This window comes from Amphiura filiformis, chromosome 2, assembly GCF_039555335.1.
Source record: "Amphiura filiformis chromosome 2, Afil_fr2py, whole genome shotgun sequence".
In the NCBI taxonomy this organism is placed as follows: domain Eukaryota; kingdom Metazoa; phylum Echinodermata; class Ophiuroidea; order Amphilepidida; family Amphiuridae; genus Amphiura; species Amphiura filiformis.
This window is the reverse complement of record NC_092629.1, coordinates 79179187-79190233: the sequence shown is the minus strand read 5'-3', so window position 1 is coordinate 79190233 and position 11047 is coordinate 79179187. Positions and strand designations below refer to the sequence as shown.

At 39.9% G+C, this 11047-nt stretch overlaps 1 protein-coding gene across 1 annotated transcript in view; it reads left to right on the top strand.

Annotated features, from left to right (window-relative positions):
• Nucleotides 1-1498: 1498 nt before the first annotated feature.
• Nucleotides 1499-11047, top strand: part of LOC140146665 (probable ATP-dependent RNA helicase DDX52) — an 81750-nt gene continuing 72201 nt past the window's right edge. The window contains exons 1-4 of the mRNA XM_072168534.1: nt 1499-1588; nt 6673-6892; nt 8455-8818; nt 9874-10033. Coding sequence (XP_072024635.1) covers nt 1499-1588; nt 6673-6892; nt 8455-8818; nt 9874-10033 — 834 coding nt within the window. The remainder of the gene's footprint in view (nt 1589-6672; nt 6893-8454; nt 8819-9873; nt 10034-11047) is intronic.

Here is an 11047-nt window from a genome sequence, read left to right as displayed (position 1 = left end):
ATGAATCTATTTAGTGACCATTGTAATAAACTTGACATTGTGTGCATTTTATTCATGTTAGAAGCTGCCCAAGCGGGACATTTCTCAAGTGGATCAATTAACGCAAATCTCAAACGATGCCCATGAATAGCAGCGGCGAGATCAGAGAAGGGTTTTTTGATATGATGTTTACGAAAAGGACATCTAAAGCTATCTAAAACTGAGACGAAATAGGTATTTTCGTCTCGGATCTAAAATAGCTAAATTAAGATAAACCTAACAGGGGTCGTACAGGCGTCAACATTGGGGGGGGGGTTGTATGGAACCCTGGTAAAATATTAGGGTGTTTAGCCTTAGCCCCTTCGCATGTCCGCATGGGGAACTGCAATATATTTGGTGCAGCTTTACATGCGATATCATGATATAGTAAAAGCTATATTAAACAAATCATACACCGGAACATGGAAACATTACAAACATTTCAAATTATTAAATGATGCTTAATCGTTATTCTTTATATAATTAATATACAGGGCAAAGAAGAATTATGCATCGCACACTAGCACATTTAAACATGAACAAATGGAAACATAACATGCATAGGCAGACATACCAGACTAAAAACTATAACCCCTCATTAAAGCTCTCATAATCATATAGGCCTAATGGTATAAATTATAATATGCACACATTAATAGACAAGCGGCTAGGGGACGCAGGGGTAACCTTGTCAATCAAATACTTCATCTATATGTCCAATACTTAATCCGATAAGTGATCGATGTATATCGATAAAAATAGGATCAAGATCATGGAATTAAGCTATGGCGGCGCGCTTTAATACTTTACGAGGTGAATATTCAAAAACATTTTTGATAACTTACTGCAAATATTCTCAAACTTAGGGCTAAACATTTTTGATAACTTACTGCAAATATTCTCAAACATAGGGTGACAAAATATTTGGCAAAAAATGTTTGCAGAAAATATTTTCAATAACATTTTGAAAACATACAAAACGTTTTAAATGTTTTCATGACCTTTATTTAACCCGACATAAGTTATGTTATTAAAACGTTTTTACCAACACCAAAACCCAAAAATATAGGCCTAACCTGTTTAAAACTGTTTCAGACCTTAAAATCTCAGTTAAAATATAGATTACTTGGTAGCTAAATACACCAAAAATATTGCACATCCCCATGCGGAAAAAACACCAAAAATATTGCACATCCCCTGCCGGAAATGCACCAAAAATATTGCAGTTCCCCACGCGGAAATACACCGAAAATATTGCACATCCCCATGCGGAAAAAACACCAAAAATATTGCACATCCCCTAGCGGAAATGCACCAAAAATGTTGCAGTACCGCATGCGGTACTGCACATCCCGACCTGCATTCCCGCATGCGGGAATGCAGGTCGGGATGTGCAGTTCCGCATGCGGGACTGTAAACGGAAGTGTGCAGTACCGCACGCGGTACTGCACAATTCCGCGTCCCAAAAAATAGTTCGAAAATGGCGACCCACATGGATTTTTTTCGGAAACTGGGATCTGGTGCTAAGTTTGATTTACGACGGTTTAGAAGTGATGCTGAACGATTTCAGGTAAGTAGTATGCAAGAATTTTTGGTCCTTTTATTTGTTACGAAATATCGACACTCATGCATGCACTCATTTTGATGTTAATTTTACTCTGTAAATTCAGAGCCGAATTCGGCAGTCATGATGCGTGCGACCATGGCATAGCGCTAGCAGATTTTTGCTATGATAGATGCATGAATGACTGGGCACATCGGGTATGATGGCCGGGGGTTGGGGGACGGACACATGCCGTTTTTTGGCCATTTTCCTATTTGATTTTCTAAATGTTCAAATTGATGGGGGGGGGGACGTACTCCTATGACGCTACGTCATGGGGGGGGGGGGAACTTGAGCAGGAGTGACCCCATTCTGATGATCAAGTGAACTGGCCCTCGAGTTTCGCAATGATCTTTGGAATAGGGAGCATCGCCAGCCAGTGCTCCAAAGGGTGCCTGCTTGAAAGACAAAACTTACGCTGGGGGAAAGGGCGGGGGGGGTTCATACTTGAGCAGGAGTGACCCCATTCTGGTGATCAAGTGAACTGGCCCTCGAGTTTCCGCAATGATCTTCGGAATAGGGAGCATGTGCCAGCCAGTGCTCCAAAGGGTGCCTGCTCAAAGACAAAACTTTAGCTGGGGAAGGGGGTGGGGGGGTTCATACTTGAGCAGGAGTGACCCCATTCTTATGATCAAGTGAACTGGCCTCGAGTTTCTGCAATGATCTTGAATAGGGAGCATCGCCAGCCAGTGCTCCAAAGGGTGCCTGCTCAAAGACAAAACTTAAGCTGGGGGCGGGGGGTTCATACTTGAGCAGGAGTGACCCCATTCTGATGATCAAGTGAACTGGCCCTCGAGTTTTCGCAATGATCTTCGGAATAGGGGGCATTCGCCAGCCAGTGCTCCAAAGGGTGCATGCTCAAAAACATTTTCCTGGGGGAGGGGTGAATGCATCAGCTAGTGCTTATAATAATTAAACATTTTAAAGGGTGCCCCTCAAACAAATTACCCCCCCCCTTTTGTATCAGTGAAAAGGTGTACTCGGGTGGGTAGTATCAAAACCGTGAGTTTTTCAATGACAAAAAAAAATAAGACACTTCAACACAAATTTCATCTTTTTGAAAAAAATTTTCTTTATTTTTGCATAATTTGCTGTTGGCTCTCACTGGTTTCCCAGGGACTGCCTTTTGAGGAGAGCGAGAGCAATCGCTCTTTACCTCTCTCCTTAAATCGGATATAGGAGAGTGATTTTTAGCTTTCCTTAGTTGACCATTCTCTCATTACATTTTATTGTAAATGTTCTAAACAGCTCTTGATGGCTCTAGAAGAGCTATTTAATGCTCTCCTGCAAATTCCAAAAGACAGTCCCTGGTTTCCATCCTCTGTCAAAGCTGGAATCTGCATCAGAAAACAGAAATAAAACAAAATGTTACTCATGCATGTTCAATTGTATATTAGGGGGCTATCATTTTCTGCGGGGCTCCCAAATTTACAAAATTCAGCATCAATAAAATTGCGACCCCCCCTATTTCGGCAACAAAATTTTATGACCCCCCTCCCCCACCACCCACTAATACACCTTACATGTACCCCCTGAAGAGGCTAAAATTGTATTCAGTCTTTTTGAATTTAAGATAAACACACTATCTGTGGTCATCTTGCGACTCCCACATTTTGGTCATCAAAATTGTATGACCCCCCCATTTTTCTTTCCAAAAAATTATGACCCCCCCCCCTGTATATTTGCCATTTGGGACCCCCCACCTTCCAAAGAAAATGATAGGCCAATATGTTCACATCAATACAAATTCAATCAATCTAGGATTACATTTACAGTTCAGTACCAGTAAATAGCAAGACAGTGCTTGTTTCTTAAAATTGTATGTACTCAATGCACAGTATAGGCCTATAAGCATTTTAATGTGCATGCACAAAAAGTTTGTACAGGAAATTGGCTGAAAAGTTGAGCCATTCAAATTAGCATATCTCCGCAAACACATGTCGTATGACATTCATTTATGCCTCATCAGTTTTCTTTCATTTAGCTCTTTAATATGAGATTACTTTGATGAGAATCAAAAAAAATTCTTCAATTAAATTCTGAAACTAAGGTTTTACCGTCGTAACTAAACCTATCGACCAAATTTTTTTAAATTGACATATTTTGTACATTAATATGTGTAGATAATAAATCAGGAAAAAAACGGGGTGCCGGACCTCACTTTTGAGCTACAGCAATTTTAACCCTAACACTAAAAAATCTTACAAAATCTTACGATGAAAAAATCTGCGCATGCATGAATCCCAGGGTCTGCGATGACGCAATCACCCTAAGTGTTATATGCGACGGAATTGCTGGCGGGCAGCAATAACCCGTCCGTGATCGTGTGCTTGGCATGCGAGGGTCAAAGGTTGAATCCGGGGTGCCAAGTCAAAATTCTTCTTCTCCTTGACTTTTTCGGATCTTCTTTGACTTCCGATCCCAAAAAGCAGGGTCCAGTGTTAGGGTTAACTAAGATGTATTTTTCCAGATTAGAGCCTACCCTAACCCTAACACCCAAAAATCTTACAAAATCTTACGATGAAAAAATCTGCATGCATGAATCCCAGGGTCTTGGATGACACAATCACCCTAAGTGTTATATGCGCACGGAATTGCTGGCCGGGCAGCAATAACCCGGGTCCAGTGTTAGGGTTAAAAGAGGTGTACATTTCCAAAAATCTCTGTACACTTCAATGGCAAAATCAGCAATTTGCCCAAAATATATCACCTAAATTGTGTTGTATAAAAAAATTGTCGAGACAAAATTTTATATATGTTATGAAAAAGAAAAAGCTCTGTAAAATCGCGCAAAAAAAATGGGGGTACCTGACCTAGTTTTTTGCGTAAATTGACCAAAATAGGTCAAAAATGCATTTTTTCTGCGACACCATGCGTAGTTAATTGCGTACGTGGATATTTTGGTGGGTGCCAACGCGCTGGTATGAAGCGCGATCTAATGCCGATTCAGCGTTCATTTACGCATATGGCCACAAAAAAGGAATTGTCTGTTTACGCAGGAAAGTTTTCACGATTTAAAAAAAAGTTACCTAAGATACTTAGGCTAAGAAGTGTCCATAATGATGTCGACTATTAGGGCTAAGAATATTAACAAATTCTTAGCCTAATTCTAATTTGGTGTATTTTGGTCACAAACGGGTGTAAGAAAGACTCCCATTCTGCAAATATATTGGACCAAAGAGTTGTCAAGTTACACAAAGTGAGTTATTTTCAGCTTTATGTTCACCTGACTCGAATGACCAAAAAGAGGATTTATTAAACATGTTAAAGCAAAGCGTTTGACACCATGGGTGGAAGTGTTTGACTAAAATAGGCCTACATTTATTATAGGCATAGGCCTACTTAGCATGCTTAGTGCCGTTTACCGAGAGCAAAACTTTTTGGTCACAAAAACTATAGGCCAACAGAATTATCTCAAGGTGGATTCATATCATCAATTGTTGCAGTTCAATTGCTTATAGCTGTAGAAAATCTTTTGGCCAATTATGATAACATTTTTGTAAATGTATGACAATTTTTTTTTGAAACTGAATAGTTTTGATAGTGTTGTCTATATTGCATGCATTATGAATTCAGTGCACGTAGTAGGTCTTTACCCAATAACACAAATGCTTTAAACATTTAAATGGTGGATTATAAACTTTTAAAACATTTTAAAAATAACAATCAAAAACATTGAACACTAACTGCAAAACATATTCTAAGTTGGAACAATGTTGCCAAAATAATATATGTCTACAATAACATTTTCACAACATGTTTTTAATTTTGTTGTAGTGTGTTTCATTATGAAACGTTCTACAAACGTATAACCTTTAATAGGCCTATAATATACCGTAGTGCTTACCCAACATTTAGGCCAAAATATTATTAAAACGAATTAACCAATTTAACCAACACTCGTTTAGACCTAATGTTAAAAAAAAAACACCCTGATTCTGTGTTTGTTTGGTAGGCCTATAACTTCATACCATCTATTGGACCCTACTGTCGTAGGCCTACTTTGGGGAGGGGGTCCAGGTCCGTTATTACTGGAAGCACGCTGGCAATATTTGGTTTATACATGTTGTATTTAATATATTAGAAGCGACCACTTTTTTTGCGCTCAGCAAACATTGTTTTCTTTATTTTTTGGCCCTAGTTATCGCCGGTGCGCAAAAATAGCATTGACACGCACAACACGCATCGTTCTCTGCGATGTCTGCAACGCAACGCCGAACACGACGTGGCGTACGCACACCTTGAAAACAGGCGCAATTGTCAAGTCGAATCGGGTGACGACGGTAAAACCCTAAATTACTGAACCTAATTGAAGGATTCCCGACCATATAGGAACTTTTGGGAGGGAAGAGAATTTTCACCTAAGGCAAGCCCAAGGCTCGAACCCTCGTCGCTCGTATCTCCTGGCCGGCAGCGCAACGCCTTAACCACTCGGCCATCTCACCCTCTCTTGTTTGAAGTTGCTGTAAATATTTAATTACTTATCCTATCATAGTCAAAGTATACATTTTCTGAGAGTAAATTTGATGAGGAATCTAAATATGGACTTACTTTTTCTGTATGGGTTAGGGGTAAAATGTTTCAGTTCAAAATACGTTGATTTGTTAAAAAAATTTAACATATTTTGGGACACCCTGTATTCCGAGATTACCAAACAGCTGGATTTTTTTTCTTCCCAAGTAAGTAGGCTTCCCCTAACCTCGAATTTTTTTATTCCACCCTCACTTATTCAATGAGTTGAAATGTGTAAATTCGTAATATTTGTGATGTAACGCTAAGGGTGGCGAGTTCAAAACACATGGCCTAATACTGATTTGACGAGGGGGCATTTTAACAGCAAAAACAGCCATTCGGTTGTGTGGAAAGATGTGAATCTTTGGATTTGGTGACTTACCGGTACTGAATTAGAGAATGGATTTGCCCGCACTGCCACTGATTTCTAAGCCTGGCAGTTTTGTGGGAACAGGCCACATTTCCAATGATGTAATGCTCTTTAAAATATAATATGGTATAAACTAATTTTGTGTTTTATCTCATTTCATTGATGACAGATCAGCAAGCCTGTGTCATCATCTCAGTCGGACAATGTTGCTAAAACTTTGGACCTGTTCGGGACTCTGCCGTCTACTCCAGCTGCTAGCACAACTGTAAAACCAAAACATAAAAAACAATCTGTCAATTTGCAAAATGGCAATAAAAGGAAACAAATTGATGATGTGGAGAGAAACAAAAAGGCAAAGAAAAAAATGAAAAAGGAGGCAAAATACACAGGTAATGAGGGTTTTTTTTGTTGTCATTACTGTTGCTATAGAATATCAAATTAGGCTATTTCCAGTTGATATCCATATACCCCCTATGGAAGACATATGATCTTAATCTCCTACACAATGGTTGTATATTTCAAGTGGAGTCACCCATTCAGGTAACCCCATTTGAAATTCCAAATGTCTTCTATAGAGGGTGTATGGATTTCAACTGGAAAACATGTTCAAGTTTAAGTGGTGACATGTACGGCAAAATATATTGCACATTCTTTTTGCACCCAAACCAGCGTTGAAAATGGCCAATATCGCGGAGCAAAATGCTACATAATTTTGATCACTTTGCTACACAATTTTGGAAATCAGGAAACTGGAAATGGTACAACGTAGATATGCCCGCTTCATCTTCCACGACTACAGAACTACCAGTAGTGTCTCAGCCATGCTTTACCAACTCCAATGGCCAACCCTACAGGAAAGGCATGCCCAGGCTATTGCTTACGGACTTGTTGATATTCCACAGTCCTACCTTGTTCCAACTGTGATGCTACGTGGGCACTCAATGAAATATCATGTGCCATTTACCAGGACAACCGTTTACCAACATTCATTCTTCGCAGATGGAATCAGGCTCTGGAATGCACTTCCCCAGCAGCTTGTTGACAGCACCTCCCTGGAATGCTTCAGAGGGCAGGTGCAGTCCGTCCAGCTCCGCTAGACTACTTCCAGTTTTTATCGCACCTTAGATGTAGTCAGCACTATAAATTTCCTGCACCCACCATGCAAAAAGTACGAATATACGCTATGTGCGGACTGTACTATATTGGAAGAAGAAGAAATGTGTAGCAATTTTATTCCATAGACTTATACAGTGAAGTATGCAAACGTAACAAAAATCAATTAGTGCAAGCTGATAACGCTACGCATAAAAAATGTCTTACATGTACGTCCAACCAGTGGTAGCTCGAGCACAAAAAATCAAAGGGTCCAATTTAATTTTTCTGTACCCTTTGGTACCTGCAAAACCAATATTTAAGGGGTCCAATGAGAATTTTTAAGCATTCCATTTGTCCGAAATACTAAACTTTGGAACTGGTCAATTAGTCCAGTGAAATTATTAGTGTCATTGACCTATGGCGATTCGGTAGATTTTGGGTGGGCACTTAATTTTTACATTGTTTAATACAATTGATGTCATGTTGTAACATGTATATCAGACAAGACTATAGTTTTCTGACATGCAACCGTAAAAAAACACTTTTGACCCCACCAACCATGGAAACACTTCCTGGTCATGCACTTTCAGGTCATGTACATGGTCGTTGCCATGGTCTTGTTGTTGCATCGGGATTTCAGCCAATGAGAGCGCTCCTCTCTTAGGCACAAGGTCATGAAGATTGCGAATTTTGATCATTGCATTTGTTGGTTTGCAATTTAGGATAGTCAGAAAAAAATTCTGCTTCGTTCATATAATCACATTCCTTGTATTTCCTTGTCTGGGGTTCATGCACTCTATTAAACATACTGATCAGTGATCGTACTTATTTCCCCCCCAATCTTATATTTTTGAAGGGGTGGAGGAAGAAGATGAAACAACTGCCAACTTTACAGATGATCACCAAAGAACATCAGAAAAAACTCGTACAGATGATATGGAGGAGGAGGATGATATTGATGACGACGACGATGATGATGATGATGATGATGATGATGATGATGGTGATGCAGATATTACTATTGATAAAGATGAAAGTGACATTGGCAGTAACGAAGATGATGAAGAACAACACAACCATAGGCAAGATGATGTAACGTTGCTGTCAGCATTCAACGATGACAAACCAAGCCAAGAGGTCAAAGGTGATGATGATGTTACTCTTCAAAACCAAGACCAAGAAAGGCAGCACACACTGAAATCTTTTCGCAAGCACCACAGGTGAGGCCTGGCGTTAACTCTCATAAACCATCTCCCCAGTATTTTTATCAAAATCATGCAAAATCAGCCCAATTAGGACAATTTTTGGGTCCTAGCTCCTCAGCCCTGCATATTAGATTTTTACCAGTGTTACATGTACCCACCAGTGTCCTACAATATCTAAAATGCACCTTACATGCATGGCATATGGCTCACAATAAATTTTGTACCCCTAATGGCATAATACCCTCCCCCACCCACACCCCTACATATGCGATGTGTTCAAGCAAATTCAGTTGGAAATCGGAAATATTGATTTTGTGATATTCACATCCTATTGTTTTGGAAACTCTTTTAAGTTAACTGATCATATCTTTTGAACTGGTTGTTTTTTACAATGTGTTCAATAATGACAAGTCAAGCAAGCAGCATGATACACCTAGCAAGGCAAGTGTTTAATGCTTTGAAATCTTTTGGCAAGAATCACTTGTGAGGCAGCTTGTCACCTTTGTGTTTTAAAAGGCACTATAAGGCACCAGAAACAAATTTGTCCGATCTTTCTATCGACCGTCGATGCTGCTTCGATGCTTGTTTGTTATTCAGTAATGAACTAAGAACTAATTAATCCAAATTAATGCTAAATTTATACTTTTCAATATCAATACAGGCAAAGATTTATATGTCATCACAATTAATAATGGTCAATTAAAAGGGCATTTCGTGATCCACAGCCTCATCCCCCCTTCCCCCCACTTTTCTCCAAAAAAAGTAGAGATTTTTATGGCACGGAAACCTCTGGCTACACAATGTTTATGTACAAAAAATTTCTTGCAGATTAATTCGTTTAGCAAAGATATCATAAAATTTGAATTTCGTTCTGGTATACCAGAACGAAATTACAACACATTGTCTATGGGCGATAGAACTAATTTGTTTCTATTGCCTAAAGAAATCTTTTTTTTTATTTACAGAGTGCTATGGGAAGGGATGTGTTGCTGGGAGGAAGTAGCCTGACCCCAAAAATAATTCAAATAAACCCCCTCATGTAATTATTGATTGTCTTTGTCCTCCTACAGAATCCATGTCTTGGGCACAGATGTACCAGATCCATTGGGAACCTTTCAGGAGATGCAACAAGAATGCAAAATACATAGTGATATCATAGAGAATACCCACAAAGCTGGGTATGTTGCACCTACTGCCATACAGATGCAGGCAATACCAGTCATGATACATGTAAGTACCAGAAGCTGTTATATAGGCCAGCTGGGGGGGTCAGTGGGATATTTCAGTAAAATTTTGGCATTTGTTGGCATTTATGCAGCGCCTTTCACATGTATCAAAGCGCGGTACATTACAGAATAGGGTGCAACTTGCTAGACTTGAGTCCAGTCCTCATTTATGGAGTTTAGGGTTAGGGTTGGGGTAGGGCAGTCTTGTAATAAGACTTGTAGAGTTGCAGTTTATTCTGCTGTCATTAGAATATGTCAGATGCCAAACAATGCCCAAGGCATGCTCATACCTTTGGGCAGCACTCAATGGATAATATTCATAACAGCTCCCCCATTTCACCTTTGGATAGAGAGGCAAGTGAGGTAACTAGCTTGCCCCATGTGCACAACACAATGGCACCTCTGGGGCTCGAACTTGCAATCCACCGATTGCGAGGCAGAACCCATACAGCTGTACCACCGTGACCCCAATATGCAATAGTAAGAATGCAAAATACATAGTGATATCATAGAGAATATCCACAAAGCAGGGTATATCACACCTACTGCTATACAGATGCAGGCTACACCAGTCATGATACATGGAAGTATTGTAAGTACCCTAGAGACACTGTGAGGCCATCTGGACTCATCTTGTAAACACCAACAAATGGGGACATTTTGTGGTCTAAAACCCACCAAGCACGGACATCTGATGACCGTGGACAATCTCGTTTGTAGAGACTTCTCCCCCTGCACCCCCTACGGCTAAAAGTACCAAAAAATGGCATGATAAATTAAAGTGTTCCCGATTTTCAAGGGTGTAGGGACGATTGTAGGGACATGTCTTTGTGTTTTCCCACACAAATGTCCCCTTTTGACACACAAATGTCCCCAATTTGTGGGTTTTAGGCTTGTGTGGGCAGTGTCCCGTTTTGGTTGTTTTAGGCAAGTGTTCCCAATCGATATGTGCTACAAGAGGTGTGTGTGTATATGGGGGAGGGGGAGGCAGTGGGTCATGTCAGTAGATGCAACCAAT